Genomic DNA, 16,252 nt, shown 5'->3' on the forward strand with positions numbered 1-16,252 from the left:
GTGGGTTCCGTTCTAAAGTCGTATTTATTTGACATTTTGCACGATAAATCAAAAACATTATACGTAAAAATAAATAAAAAACTTTTTTTTTTGAATCTACAGGTCCCTTACATAATTATGATGCCCCACTTGGTATAGTAATCTTACTTTGAAAGTTGAAAATACTAATTATAATGTGTTCATGAAAACATTTGAAATATTTTTTGTGACGTAATTACAAATTCAGGGTTTTCAGATTTTTTCCTTAACTTGTGCTATAAAAGCTACCTACTTGCCAAATTTCATGATTCTAGGTTAACTTCCCGTTAACCTAGAATCATGAAATTTGTACCCTATAGGTTTTCTTGACGGATAAGACAGACAGACGAACAGAAGGACAGACAAACAGGCAGACAGACAACAAAATGATGCTATAAGAGTTCCTATTTACTTTTGAGGTACGCAACCCTAAAAAAATAAGACGGAACACTTGATGATGTTATGAAACACTCGAAAATAATGAGGGTTTTGACCTTATGTTATTTAAAAAACTCAACCTTTTCAACGGTACTATTATAATATTGATTTCTATCAAGATACAAAATAGGTATTATCATAGAACCGTATAACTAAGTGCTCCTAAAAAGCTTGATTTTCACCTAATTATCTTGGTTATACACAAAGAAAACCTATAAACTGATAAAAGACGATATTTTTTAATAACTATGGATGTTAGTTTTCTATTTGAGGAATTGAATTTCGAAATATGTTATGTTTCGTGAAAACTTTAGTGAAAATAATAGGTAGGTATATTTTATTAATGTAATCAATGTTTATCAACCATTTTAAGGTTTGCTAGTTTTATTACATACGTTTTCAATCTCCGGACCTCAATAATGATGTCTGTATAAGTAATACTAGACTTTAAGGTATAGGTATAGTGCTATAGATTCTTTCGTTGTATGTGCTACTTGACAAATGTTCAAACGGCCCTTCCAGTTCACAGAAGTTTCTTACGAGCTCATTTCTGCGATCAGCTGTTTAGGGGTTGTTACATTGGAGTTTTAAACAATTTTTTTTATGTCCTCATATTAAGTATCTCATTCGGGTATCCACGCTACGACGCACATCTAATTCATCATCATTTTTGTACATCTAAGTAAGTAAGTCTAAGCTTGCCATGATGTTACGGAAACGGTCTAAACACTTATCGTGTATAAAACAGAGCTAAGTACGGATGAACGCCGACAGTATTTGTTGATTTTATAAAGTAAACTAATCTACAGTAGGTTCTATTTGAACGTTCAAAGTGACTGAGTAAACAAGTGCCTTTCGCATTAGGTACGTAGGTAATTTCTAGAATAAGTAGGACACGATACGTGTACGGCATTTGTTGTATTCTTGGGCATCTTTTTCAAACAAATCATTTAAAACGATTTTACACTTTAACACATTTTAATACTTTACAATATTGTATTTAAAATTCAAGCTAGCTTTTATCCAGCCTTCGTTTGTATTTTAGGTTTTAAGGGTTCCGTACCTCAAAAGGAAAAACGGAACCCTTATTGAATTACGTTGTTGTCTGTCTGTCTGCCGTGTCTGTCAAGAAAACTCATATCGTAGGTACTTCCCGCTGACCTAAAATCATGAAATTTGGTGGGTAGGTAGGTCTTTTAGCACAAGTAAAGGAATAAATCTGAATACCGGGACTTTGTGGTTCCTTCAGAAAAAAAATATTAAATGTGTTCATAAACTAATATTTAGTATTTTCAAGGTAAGATAACTACAAGTGGGGTATCATATGAAAGGACTTTATCTGTGCATTCTAAAACAGATTTTTATTTATTGTTATGCGTAATAGTTTTTGATTTATCGTGCAAAATGTCGAAATAAAATATTGTTCCTACCCCTTATCTCCGAAGTTTACCAGTCGAAAAATCTGAAATAATTATGGTCAATAGAAATTTATATATATTTTACTGAAAAAATAAAACTAATGTTCTAACTATGAATTGATATTAATAATTGGTAATGTGTTTATGAAAAGACTGTATTACAGGCACTGGTATATTTGTAAATAACTTTATAAGTATGTATAACGTGTTCGCCCGTTGCACCGCGAATGGCTTCTTGTTTCGAAGACAGATGTCGCGCGGGCACCCCGCGCTTCCCGCCGCCGCCGGCTGGTTGAGTGCAGTTGCACTAAACAATAATAAACCTCTACAAACAACGTTAGTTTTGCGGTTCGTTAACAAAAGTAATTCTTACCCTTTTTCTTCTTCGCGCGAGTACGACTCGCACTTGGCTGGTTTTTTTTAATTGCATAGCAAGATTTCCTTGCTATATGCAATTCGCAAGATGCCGAGCAAAGTTCAATCATCGGGTTTTAAAAATTAAGCAATTACTCTCTTTTTAACCGTTTCATCCATTTTCGGAATACACTCGCATATTAGTTACAATTATTATTGAAACGGCTAAAGGTTAACGTTAACTCTCGTGTACCTAGGAGTGAACTGGTTCGCGACCAACGCCAAATCGGAAACAACAATATAAGCAATCAAATGGAGAATAATTACGATCGTTCTCGATGTTATAGCCATTACCAGCGCGAGTAATATTCCATTTGTTTTTTTATCATATGGAAAAATCCACGGTAAGATTAAGTAAAACAGATATGAATTACCTTTGGAAAATTGTTATTTAGGATATAGTATGGTAATTTAATTCAGTTCTTGTATGCCACATACTAATTATTATGTAGAGCCCACATTAACTTTTTAAGCCTGCCGCCTACTAGGTAAGCGAATCATCATTGAATAATTTTTAGTACCTGGCTTCGACCGAGCTTCGCTCCCATGTCCAATTCACCCCGCAGGATTTCAGGGATGACATGAAAAAACTGCGTCCATTAGCTGCGAACTGTGAACGAAATATCGTATTTATACTAAAACTAGCTATTGCCGCGCCTTCGTTCGCGTGGATTTAGATATTCAAAAATTCCCTTGGAAACTCGTTGATTTTTCGGGATAAAAATATGCAAAAATCACGTCAATCCGTTGCTCCGTTGCGACGTGATTGAAGTACAAACCAATAAACCAACAAGCAAACACACTTTCGCATTTGTAATATATTGATAATATGGGTAATAATTAAGTATACTATATAAAAAGGAACGGTATTATGTTTGTTTGTATGTAATCAATAAACTCAGTACCTAATTACTGAACTGATTTAATAATTCTGTCGCCACAGAAAGCTATATTTATATAGGTATATTTTTATGTATATAATATTACAAATTTTACTTGAGCGAAGCCGGTCGGTTCAGCTAGTACCTACTTAATAACTGTTGAAAGAATCTCTTACAAATAAAAACTGCGGCAACCTTGTGGATGTTAGGCTTTATGAGGTTAATACACTTTAATAATCCTAGCAAAACCAGTTACATCGTGATGACCTTTGTCATTAGCTAGTTAGCCCGAGAGCAGGTGGGAAATTTTAGGGTGCATCATAAAAGTTGAAAGTGTAAAATAAATAATAATATAATAAGTATACTAGCTTTTAGCCGCGGCTTCCTCCGCGATACATAAGTAATTTTTAGCCTATATTACCTACTTCAGGATAAAGTGGGTTTCTAATAGTGAAAGAATTATTAAAATCGGTTCAATAGTTTCAGAGTTTATCGATTACAAACAAACAAACGAATGAATCTTTCGTTTTTATAATAATATTAGTTTAGTATAGATGTAGATGTAGTTTAACTACATCTACATCTAATTAATGTTTGTACCCCTACGTACAGAAACTATTATAATTTATAATATTATTAATAATGTTATAATAGTTTCTATACGTAGGGGGTACAATTTTTTTCACTGATAGATAGCTATATTATCCCCAAGTACCTATTATAGGTTATAAACATACATCACGCGGAAAAAGTCGCGAGCAAAAGCTAGTTTTTTCATGAGTATAATATATCTATGGCGAAGTATTTAATCTGCCAGCTTATACCGCCTGTGTCCTTGACTACAGAATTACGAACGATAAGAATAAATAATAAAATAAATGCAATTTTTTAATGTAATTAGCTGGTATTTAATTTTACAGTGCTAATTATTTCATTCGTTTATTATTAATAACAATTGAATTACATTAAGTAGGTACCTATCTTCTATTATATTTTACGGAAAATTTAAAAAATCTTGTCACAGTAAATAAACACGCTAAAATAAAGGAAATTTCATATTATTTTTATTCGTTAAATTTTGCTTATTATATTTTGTAACGAAAAGCGATTAGGTACCTCTGCGAAGTTGGAAACTATTAAATTATTCTTATATCCATACTAATATTATTCTTAGCTATGCGAACTGGTGTCTTTATGCTAGCTTTTCAGCCCATCCATTCGACCAATTTTGATGAAATTTGGTACATAGATAGCTCCCAGAGATTCAAGATCAGACGGACACAGGCTACTTTTATCCCGGAAAAACAAAACCATTCCAACGGGATTTTTTTAAAACCTAAATGCATGATATTTATACCGGTAATTATTAGTATGCGACAGGTCGAAATGGCAATCGAGGAGGGGACGCCCCGCACACCCGCCCTAACCCAGTCCGGGTGAGCGCGAGTGCCGTGCAGGTGTGCGGGAAACCCGCCACATACCCCGATTGCCAACTCAACCTGTCGCGGATTATATTAGGTACTTCGCCAAAAAAATTTAAAAGTCGACCGTCTTCTGCAAATACATATTGTGAAGGTCAATACATATTATAGTGCGCCAAGAATTTCATTCAATTAATTTTTGACCAGCGCTAATCACATACGTCAACTGCTAATTAAAACTAATGAAAAATTGCACAAAAATTAAGTGTGGCAAAACTCACATTTTTTAAATGTTATGATTTATGAAAGAGGCTTTTTTAGGGTTCCGTACCTCAATAGGAAAAACGGAACCCTTATACAGACAGACAGAGAGACAGACAGACAACAAAGTGATCCACTTTGTTGTCTGTCTGTCTCTCTGTCTGTCTGTCTGTCAAGAAACCTACAGGTACTTCACGTAGACCTAGAATCATGAAATTTGGCAGGAAGGTAGGTCTTATAGCTGGCATTCGGGGAAAAATCTGAAAACCGGGAATTTGTGGTTACATCACACAAAAAAAATTAAATTGTGGTCATGAACTAATAATTAGTATTTACAATTTTCCAAATAAGATAACTATATCAAGGGGGGTATCATATAAAAGGTCTTCATCTGTGCATTCTAAAACAGATTTTTATTTATTTTTATGTATCGTAGTTTTTGAATTATCCTGCAAAATGTCGAAAAAATACGACTGTAGTACGGGACCCTCATTGCGCGAGCCTGACTCGCACTTGGCCGGTTTTTTTTTACATAATCCTAAGTAGTTAGGATGTAGAGATGACTGGATTTATAGTTCTTTATCTATTTCAGTTGACAGTAATCTATCATCACAAACGGGTTTTTCCCGGGATTCTGTGCGTGTGGATCTAGGTTTTGTAAAGATACCATTGAAGTTTCTCAAAATCCTTAGGCATTCCGAACCAGTGGTAGATGCATCCGACTATTCGTAAGCACTTGTAAAAGTCTATACGAATAAAAAAGATTTTCATTTTCATTTTCATTTTCATTTTCACTTAGTAAAGATCTACGTTAGGAAAACCTACATTGCAAAATCTCAAGGGTCTAGACTTTAGACTTTAACTAGGTTTACCACACGTTCATATAATATTATGTCTGTGAGTTTGTCTATTTATAAATAAGTAGGTATAGTTTTTTTCCCCTATAGGAATAGAGATGTTTACAAGTTGTAAACGTCAATTACTAATTAAATTATCATAAGGAAATATTATTCATTATAGCTACTGTTAAGATGAAAACCACTTTGATATTATACTTTTAACATACTTTTAATCACGGTTTGCTTATTAAATTGGTTTATAAGTAAGTACAATGAACTATTCATCTCCCAAGCTTCCCATAGAGTCTAGAGTCTATGCCAAAACATCGACTCTCGGAGAAATGTCAGATCGTGTTAGGCCGTGTCCAGACTTTCCACAATACATCTAACACACTATCACCAATAGACCTAACACTACCTATATTTTTTGTTTAGGTGGTCACTCAACCTTCTTTGGCATGCTCAATACCTTCGTCCACATAGTGATGTACTCTTACTACCTACTTGCTGCACTTGGACCGAAAGTACAAAAGTATTTGTGGTGGAAGAAATACCTCACTGCACTGCAAATGGTAAGTTACCTTTATTACTTAGCCTTCTAAAGGTTATCAAAGGCTTCACAAGGTAATAAACCCCATTATACAATAGCTATTAAAGCTATGAATATTATGTGGTTCACCTTATAATAAAGCGATGATAGCCTGGTGAATAAGAGGTTAGTGTCCTCTTAGAGGAGGCAGGGGTTTGATTTTGAGCACGCGCCCCTAACTTTTCGGAGATGTGAATTTTAAGTAACTAAATAATAAATATCACAAACCTGACTCATTCTAAAAGGAGACCTGTTGTAGGCCGGCAATTGTTTGAGATGATGACGGATGGACGATTACGTCATTATAATAATTAATTAGCTTTACAGCTCCTAAGGCTGCTTTTTCACCACGAATTAGTGCTTATCCATGCAATGTGTATATCTGCGCGTAAAACAAGTAGTTCAATCTGAACATGAGGCGTATGAGTGCGCATTCTACAAATGCGCTTGTGTATCCTTATCCATAGTAGGTATACATCGATATCGATGTTAGTATATAGTAAAGACCTGCGCAAATCGCCGTGTTGCAACTTCAGATTGGACTGTAAGTATTTATTTTGTGTGCACTATGAGAAAATAAAGCTATCCTACCTATTGTTTGTTTCACATACACTCGCTATACGACTTACCACATCCCTGATGGAAAGCCCGCCTAATTTTTGTACGCAAACTATATTCTTTTTCCTAAATTCGAATCTAAACATCGACTGTGAACTGGCAACCGATACTAAATATAAGTATTTAGTATCGGTTACCTACAGATTACTGACTGACTTGACTGACTGATTTAACCGAAGCAAATAAGTTTTTTCTTCATCCTGTAAAGATGTTAAAATTATTGAGATATAATAAAATAAGTACACGACAGGTCGACATGGCAATCGGGGTATGAGGTGGGGGACACCCCACACCCGCACTTCACGCGCGCTATCCTGCACCAGGCTGTACGGGTGTGTGGGATGTCCCCACCCCGATTGCCATCTCGACCTGTCGCGTACTTATATATGTATCTCAATAATTTAAACAACTTTACAGGATGAAGAAAAAAACTTATTTGCTTCGGTTAAATAGTGATTGTATATACCTACCTATGTCTGCCAGACTAGACAACTGTTTTGAACTGTGACACTGTGGAGTACGAAATAGCATAAAGCAAAATCATCTAAAATTTGAGTAGGACATGTTGCCAGTTCGCAGTTGATATCAATTATCTGTTATTATCCGATGATTTATGGATTCCAATTACAAGTTGCTCTATTAAATGACCGCGAGACATTGCATGCAAACGCATTTCTAAGGCCAGTCGTAATTAAATGCACATCAAGGCTAATCGGATTGTTCATTGCATCAGTCCGAGTAAAAGGGACGTTTCCCGCAGTCTAAGGTCAATACCATAGTCAAGATGTTAACGTTTACTTGATAATAATAAAAAGGAAGCTGCGCTGAGTCATTCTCCTTAACAGCGAACATTCGAGCAAACTATTAATCACCATTGTAGGTATACCTGGCTGGTGTACCTACTTACCGATATAACCTATAAGTTTTTCCATTGCTTGCGGCTAAAGGCTGAATAGCTTTTGGTTACGTTTTTATTACGTACATTCAATTATAGGAACTCTTAAAATGATCTCCAATTAATAATTCCACGCTCAAACATTTTGTAATTGCATCAATACATTGGTATCCGCCTTCTGTGTTGAACGACCGTCTAATTGCTCACTTTAAGACCCTAAAAGAAAATTAATAGGTACCTGGCTATGTAAAAAAGACCGATATTAATATTCGACCATATTTATTATATTATATACCTACCAACCGGTAATAATCCAAGGATCGTTTTGGCATTATCCATTATTATTAAAAATTTACCAGTACGATCGTTAAACGAGATTTTATCGACAGACTGATATCATGATAAAATTAAGCAAAAAAGGCACCGAATGCGACCGGTTACGCACTCATCCGATCTGAATCCGTGAAAATACGGATATAAAAAACCCGGACCAAATTCGGATATTGTTTACGCACTATCTCTGATCCAAATCCAAACTTTGACATCTTTGACGATATCTACGTCATAATAATTATATCCAATTTTAATCCGAGGCACATCCGAGGTATTCTCACGGATGACGAAGAGAAATCGGATGACGGAAATCTAATTTAGTGCGTAAGCTACCATAAAAATAGTTCTATGAATACTTCGGAACATATTTTCACGGATTCGGATCGGATGAGTGCGTGATCGCTCTAACCGTTCTACATCTTGACTACAATTACTTTAAGAACACCGTAATGTATTAAGCATATTTTTCGCAGGTGCAATTTGTATTGGTGTTCCTTCATGCCTTCCAACTTCTGTTCATTGACTGCGACTACCCTCGTGCCTTCGTCTGGTGGATCGGCATGCACGCTGTTCTCTTCTACTACCTATTCTCCGACTTCTACAAACAAGCCTATATCAAGAAGGCAAAGGTAAATATCGTTGACCTAATGTTATTTCTGTTTGACCCAGCCTATAGCTAAATCATTATCCGGATGTCTAGTTTTTGTGGATGGGTCCTATAAAAACTTTTGACTTCTGATCTGTCTTATTTTTTTAATATACAACTTTACATTTATCCGTAAATTTGTTTTTCGTTCCTATCTTAAAATCATAATCATTATAGTTTTTAAATTACAGCTACCAGGAAAGTATTATCCTCAACATTTTCTTGTTTTTATATCAAAACCGTATTAAATTGGTTTAACATTTGCAATAAGGTACAATTGTAAACAATGTTTGATTCATTCTAATATGATGAAATCCTTACATCATGCAGCCCTATGATACCCTTCCTTAATTTTTTTTTTGCTTTTTGAATCTATTCAATTTTGGAATTAATGCAGCAACGGTATCTTAATTTTGAATAATCACGCGTATATTTTTTGTTCTCAGAGTATGAAGTTGAAAGAAAAGGCAAAGGTTGAAGTAGAATCATCGAAGGTCGAGGAGCCCAAAGAAAGGAAACATTCAATCCTTAACGGTTTTAGCAACAGTTCAGCGCTGGGCGATGTTCGGCAGAGGATGGCAGGAGCGGTGGCCTCACAGTGATCTTAGAATAACAAGTGCCATGATTAAAGTGGAGAAACTAGAGACTATACTTCGTGTACGTGTCAATTATATTAGACGGACAAAGTACAAAAGTGAATCTCAAACTTAAGTTTACACAAATTAAGCTCAATTAGTTAAAAGTGTTAGATTTAGTTTAGTATAATAAAATACAAGGCTATTACGGCGCTGGAACGGACAGGTAAACTTACTACAATCAAGACGACTTTATGAAAACTTATAATTGAGGTAATGGCGAAATAAATAATACCTAAGTATAATCTAGAACTTGTAGCAGACTAGGTAAAGAGGTAACTTAACAGTTAAACAAGATAATGCATAATATTATACATATTTTTAAAATACCTAGCTTCAAAAGCAACTGTTAGTTAGGTATTGTAAGAAGTAATTGATAATATGTTTTAATATCGATAATATTACAAATTTCCCCTGCCGCGCAGAGGTCGTGTATGTTTCGGTTAATCTCAGAAACCACTGTAACAATCGTTATACTGTTTTCACCAATAGAAAGTATCATTATCTAAAAAGGTAAAAATGACTAGTTTTAAAATTACACGGGTTTAAAAATTTGTTTGTAAATTCTTGAGTCTGTGTAACTTTGAAACTGAATATTTTAACCTAAATCTGGAAAACCATAGATATTAATTCCTAGAACGTATATGCGTCATTGAGTATGAATGGTTAGTATTCAAATGAGAGCCAAACTGCGTTTGTTTGGATCGCATTACGAATACACCCCTCGTAAGACGTCTACGCTTCTTCCTTTCCGGGTACCAGTTGATAGCTTTATGTTGAGTTGCCTTCGCAGTTCGCAACGTGTGGCCAATCCAATCTCATTTACGTTTTATTTAAATTCTTCATTGTAGTCTGTTCCAAATCTTTCCAGAATCGATATAACAGAACTGACGTTGTCGGTGTGATGATACGTGATATTTACTAACCTCTTGACGATTACGATTTAGTTCTGTTATAAAACCACAAATTGACAAGGCATTTGTAAGGGCCGGTTGTTTCAAACCATTGGTCTTCGTAAGATACGTTCGTTAAAATTTAACAGTTACAGACGAACTTTAACATCTGTTAATTTTGGAGCGTTGCTTCATTGTAAAAAAAACAGTTCGTCATTGTTATTCGGGTTGCCTGTAAGCGAAAGCCTAGTTTGGCCTAATGTCTTATGGGGAATATTTTTAGTAGTAGCAACATTGATGAAAACAATGTCATTCGAGCATTCTGTCACCGATTCTGTCAAGTTTGACAACTTTGATAAGGGTTATTTAATTCGCGGTATTTATTAATTTTTGTGTTTTTCGAAAAAATTGAGACTTTTTCACCAAAGTAAGTTATTATTTGGTATAATATTGCATCAATTGTATATGTACAAAGTATATTTCATTGAGAGATAGTTGAAAGTGACATGAATTTACGTGACTCAATTACTTTCAGAGAACGTTCATTAAACTTTTCAAAAGAAGAGAAGGCGCGGTTCAAGAACTTGATAGATAAATACCAAGCTGTATTGTTCAACAAAAAAACAGATAATTGTAATAATGTGCAAAAAAAGAAGGCATGGAACGCCATACATGCGGAGTTTAATGCCCTGTCAGAGAACCCACGAACCCTTAAACAGCTCCAAGCTAAATTTGATAATATGAAGCGGAATGCTCGTAAAGTATGTTGTCTTAAACCTGTTGTAAACAAGACAAGATCAGACATTTTATATTGTAGGTACTTTATAGCATATTTACTTTATGTATTGATTTTTAGGATGCAAGCAAACAGAGGCAAGAGAGGTTTAAAACAGGGGGTGGTCCGCCTCCACCTCCTGCTGATGCAGACACAGACTGGCTAAGGTCAGTTATGCCAGTATCAATGGATGGGCTGGCTAGCACAATTGATGATGATTCTCAAGTAAGGAAATTCTATTTCACTGCTCTTTTATAAAAACTTATAATCCTTACTAACACTATAAATAGGTACCTGATGTTGTATGTGTTTATTTCTCTTTTCACTGCTCATTTGCAAGATTGATTTTGACTATTTTCACTTTAGAGATAACTTACATCACAGAAAATAAGATAAGTACTTTTATCTGGGCAAAACTAGAGATATTAGAAACCTAAAAGCAGTGAAAGATGATGCAGGCAAAAATTAATTCTTATAAAAATTATAGATACTGGTGTATAAAGGATACTAAAATATAATTTGTTTTTATTTACTATTTACAGATTGGTGTCCAAAAAACTGAAGATATACCTGAAGTTTCAATATTAAATAAGGAAATAAAAAGGAAAGGAAAGGAAAGGAAGAGGAAAATCGCTTCATACGTATCCGTGGAATTTCGACTACGTAGGTACAGGTGCAGACCTTGGCGATGCCTTGCAATACGTCAGTAGAAAGGTGAAGGATTTTAAAAAATCTAAACCCACGCGGTCGAAGTCGCGGGTATCAGCTAGTATATTGCTATCCATGCTGAAAAGGATAGCACTAGATTTTCCCTTTAGGTACTTGTGCTATAAGACATTGCTATTCTGCCAAAATTCATGATACTAGGTTTATGGAAAGTACCCTAGTTTTGATTCCGGGGTCATGACAGTGAAGTGATTCTATAAGAAAAGAAAGTAAAATGATAAAATAAAACAATTTGTGTGTTTAATTAAGTATTTAATTAAGTAAAAATTATTGTGTTTACTTTAGTTTTAATTTAAAAATGTTTTTTTTAATATTTCAGTAGTTAAAATGAATATTGTAAGTACTTAAGTGTAATTCAGTTAATAAATGCTTATTATTTTTGTCAAATTGGTTATTTGTCCACCAAAAGAATGCAATTAGTAAGAAACCTATATACTAAAAATACTGAATGTTAGTATAGGTCCATGATATTAGTCCATCACCATATTTCACATCCATAGGTAAAGTTATAAACCTGCAAAATATAATTATATAATTCATAGCAGGTATGGTTTTAAAGCATAACCCGAATCTCCGAGAAGTCACAGCCCATTGAACTCCCCGGACTCAATTCTATATTTAATATTGGAACTATTGAATATATGGCTATCATGTGCGGATCCTGGCCATCTTGCAACTATATTCCTTATACATAACTCCGCATCTCCAATGACTTGAACATTAAAGGAGAATACGCCCTTCCTGTTTCTAAAGTCTTCAGCATTATCACCACCTAAATTGAATAAATTTTATATTAGGTAGGTAATTAAAGTCAATGGAAAGTTATGAATTTTTAAAATAGTATAAGTACCTAATGAAAATGTAGAGAACATGAAAGGCAGGTATGAGTACCATGTTACTAACCTGGAGATAAAATATTTATGTGGGTGCAATCAATGGCACCTATTACTTTCGGAAAGCTGGCTATGTTATAAAACTTTGTAACAACGTTTTGCATTTCTTGTTCAGTCCTTGGCATATATATGTACTGGGGGCGTAATTTTGCAATAGCAAGTGTTACTCTATGTATTATTCTACACACTGTCGTTTTATGAAGCCCAGCCATATCACCAACACATCTCATAAAGGATCCTGAGGCATAATATTGGAGGGTAACAAGGACCTGATCTATTGGTTTTACTGCGCGATTTCTGAAACAATGTTAAAATGTAGTAGATAGGTACCTTAGGTAGGTAGGTTATATCGTGATTTGAAAGGAATAAAGAAATTACAAGCTGGTAGGTAAGTACCTATACAATACAACAGAATAGGTTAGGTATAAGTTTACAAAAATTAACTTACTTATCCGTATCTCTTTTTATTTCACTTTCTATTAAATTCGTTATGAATATTGCAACTTCCTTCGAAACTCGGAATCTATCTATAAATTCATCTTCTTCGAATAATTCATAATTGAAAATTCGCTTTTTAAAAACTTTTTTCTTTCTTAGTACTTCTCTTTCATTTTCGAAAAAACTACCATTGAAAGTATTGAATAAAGATTCCATAGTTTATAAATTAATAGAAAATAAGTCGCTTGTATGAAGTACAGTACGAAGTTACGAACTGATTTGACGATCACCAATGGCTCCAGCACTGGTTAACGTAAACGTAACTTTTTAACGATCGTTAGCGCAAGCAAATGGTGAAGCAACGCTTTTTTTGATTAACGTTCGTTAGCGCCATATTTAAATGTTACGTGTCCGTCAAAATTGGTTGAAACAACCGGCCCTTACTCATGCAGATATTTTTATATTTTTATACCATTGCCTGGCATGCGTTTCAATGTATTCTATACAATATTTTGTAAATATTAGGCTTAAGGCACATTGGCGCAGAGTCGAAGCGGAGCGACTTGTCTTTTCTGAAGTGTCTCAAAATAAACTGAACTTGTAATTCTAAATATATTATGTAGGTAGGTACTAGGTACTATATTAGTGTGAAACGAATTCCTTCCAATTAATAACCTTATCAACGCGCACTTTGGCGCGTATTTTTCCACAAATGATTTAAAATTCAGTATGTTTTGGAACATTTTAGAAATGCATCGCTTTATTTCGGGTCTTCGCCTATGTGCCTTATTATATTGTATAGCACATTGTTACAGGAATTGAATAGACCAATATATTTCGTCACATATCAATAAAAGAATCGCTGTTTTAAATGAAGGCTGGACAAAAAATAGTGACTCATCATAACTAATTGAATATCAAGCCAAAAATAATATACATTGCCTGTTTATCCTTTACCTTAGAGGAAATTTAAAAAGAAAAGAATAAATTCCTATACCTACTCATGCCATTAGTTTTTTTTTTGCCTTTTATAAAGAAAACCTTGTTAGTACATACTTAAAACCTTGAATTTCATAATAGGAATTGATCCTCTTACACATTATTATGACTTACGAGTAGGTACCTACTTACTACTTAAGTACATCAGTTGAAGTCAAAAAGAGTATTTTTTCAGTTATCTATTCTACCATTTTCATTCCATCTCTATTATTTGCTTTTCATCGAGTTGTGAAAAGAGAAAATAAATAAAATAGTGTAGATGTTATCAAAATAATAGTAGATTTGTTACCCTGCTTATTTGAACTTAGCTATGTTAATTTTCTTCTTACGGATGGTCAAAAGTGGTCCGCTAGCGTTACTGGGCAGCCTGGGTCATGCGGTTTCAATATACATACATATAGGTAGGCACAGATAGGTAGGTATTAATTAAAATTTAAAACCTATTGGCAAGGATGTAAACCTGACCCTGAATCCTGATGCACCTGTGCCCATATCCTCCGTTTGATATATACGTATATTATGTACCTAGGTACTTAAATCAATTCTTATAACATCTTGATACTGAAACTGTAGGTACATACATTTAATTTTAAAGACAAGGCAGGTAATATTATGAACCTACCACAGAAAATTTATCTGAGCATTTAAATCCTATGAGACTGCAGTTTTTTTACCACGTGTAATCACATAATTTTATTATGACTCTACATAGAACAATATTGAACTTAACAAAAACTTGAGTATTTTTGGCATATTATAACACAGTTGCCCGCGACTAAATGTCGATTAGCACGTCTCTAACTTCAAAAACATAGGACTTTCATACAACCTTCGACCCCCCCCCTTCACCCCCTTAGGGGGAGATTTTCTCGAATCCGTTTCTTAGCTGACACATACGTCCTAGAATTAACCTACCTTCCAAATTTCAAGTTTGCAGACTTTATAGTTTCTGAAATTTCGTGTTTGGTCAGTGAGTGGTATTTCGCTTTTTTAATATAGATTGCTCTGTTAAATGTTTTTAACCGATCATAAAAGAATCCTACTGTAATATAGGCCTATTTGTATTAAGTATGTAAAATTAATAACTGATTTTACATCAACTAAATCTATATTGTGAAAATCTGTAGTAAGTAAAGTAATCTCAATAACTGATGATGCAAATTTCATGTGTAGGTAGTGTTAGTGAATCAACCCCATCTGATTGCATTAACATGGGCATTGTATATTTCATATTATTGCGTTTAACTCCATTTCCATCAATAAATTACGCATGCATTACGTGCGATGCGTTAATGATAGGATATGTTTCATGCAGTGTAAATACCGCTTATACCGGCATGATACGCTACCGGGTAAAAATACCATAGAAGTGCTCATCGGAACTTTTAATGAATACTGTCTTTGGCCGCGATTACACCTGTAAGTTCTACTCACGTAGTAGCTTACTTAATTAATTAACAACTTTACTAAGGTAAATGACACTTATAAGTGAGAAAAACTTACAGGTGTAATTGGTGAAAACCTTGCAATCTGACTTCTAAAAAAATAAGAGTTTTAACCGGTATATTATTCATGTTTATTGTACGAATGTTTCGAAATATTTTAAAAGACAAGGCTTTTTAGTATTATAAGTACTTATTTTTTCAAGTGCAGAAACACGTCAGACGCAATTAAAAAGAATTGCAAATGCATTACGTCGTATTTTGTATACTTTGTAACCATTTTCAAATCCAGTTTGTATTGCCGTTGACGCACATCGACTGCGCGTGAAAAAGTAGTCAATTGGAGGCACTAGTGTAATTTTTCATCCTTCTCTGCCTATACTAATCAACAGATTTACGTAAAGTGGGTATACGTTAATTGAAACGTTCCACTAGGGCGTCTGTGCAAAGCTCTCAGAATATTTGGCCCAACAATTATTTGATACCTCGACCACAGTAATCAATGAGCACTTAGCTCATTGTTTACTGTGGTTTCAGGGATCGGTGCTTTTCAGCAGCTGAAACGGCTGATGTTTACCAACTTAGACTTATATCACATCTTGAGCAGGGCTGCTCGGGCAGGGTGTCTGAACGGAAACATTTTGTTGCTTCCATAGTTCTTACTCTCGTTGCTTCCGTAA

General features: G+C 34.4%; 3 protein-coding genes across 5 annotated transcripts in view; 2 read left to right on the forward strand and 1 right to left on the reverse strand.

Annotated features, from left to right (window-relative positions):
• The window catches only part of Elovl7 (ELOVL fatty acid elongase 7), a 44,211-nt gene extending 34,634 nt beyond the window's left edge, over positions 1 to 9,577 (forward strand). For both annotated transcript variants that reach the window (XM_034968641.2, XM_034968642.2), the window contains exons 7-9: positions 6,126 to 6,262; positions 8,599 to 8,754; positions 9,218 to 9,577. In XM_034968641.2, coding sequence (XP_034824532.1) covers positions 6,126 to 6,262; positions 8,599 to 8,754; positions 9,218 to 9,373 — 449 coding nt within the window. In that variant the 3' untranslated portion in view covers positions 9,374 to 9,577. The remainder of the gene's footprint in view (positions 1 to 6,125; positions 6,263 to 8,598; positions 8,755 to 9,217) is intronic.
• The window catches only part of Lkb1 (Lkb1 kinase), a 137,394-nt gene that overhangs the window by 64,571 nt on the left and 56,571 nt on the right, over positions 1 to 16,252 (reverse strand). The gene's annotated exons all lie outside the window — the stretch shown is intronic.
• On the forward strand, positions 10,397 to 12,187 carry LOC138402415 (myb/SANT-like DNA-binding domain-containing protein 3). 2 transcript variants are annotated; one of them, XR_011236787.1, is made up of 4 exons: positions 10,397 to 10,726; positions 10,835 to 11,060; positions 11,156 to 11,299; positions 11,617 to 12,187. XR_011236787.1 is itself a non-coding variant. In XM_069498868.1 (3 exons), the coding sequence occupies exons 1-3, from the start codon at positions 10,806 to 10,808 to the stop codon at positions 11,782 to 11,784; spliced, it is 567 nt and encodes a 188-aa protein (XP_069354969.1). In that variant the 5' UTR covers positions 10,397 to 10,805; the 3' UTR covers positions 11,785 to 12,187. The 2 variants fall into 2 exon arrangements, 1 of the variants encoding a protein (XP_069354969.1); XM_069498868.1 differs by having other exon boundaries at positions 10,397 to 11,060.

Source organism: Maniola hyperantus, chromosome 5 (assembly GCF_902806685.2).
Source record: "Maniola hyperantus chromosome 5, iAphHyp1.2, whole genome shotgun sequence".
NCBI classification, from domain to species: Eukaryota; Metazoa; Arthropoda; class Insecta; order Lepidoptera; family Nymphalidae; genus Maniola; species Maniola hyperantus.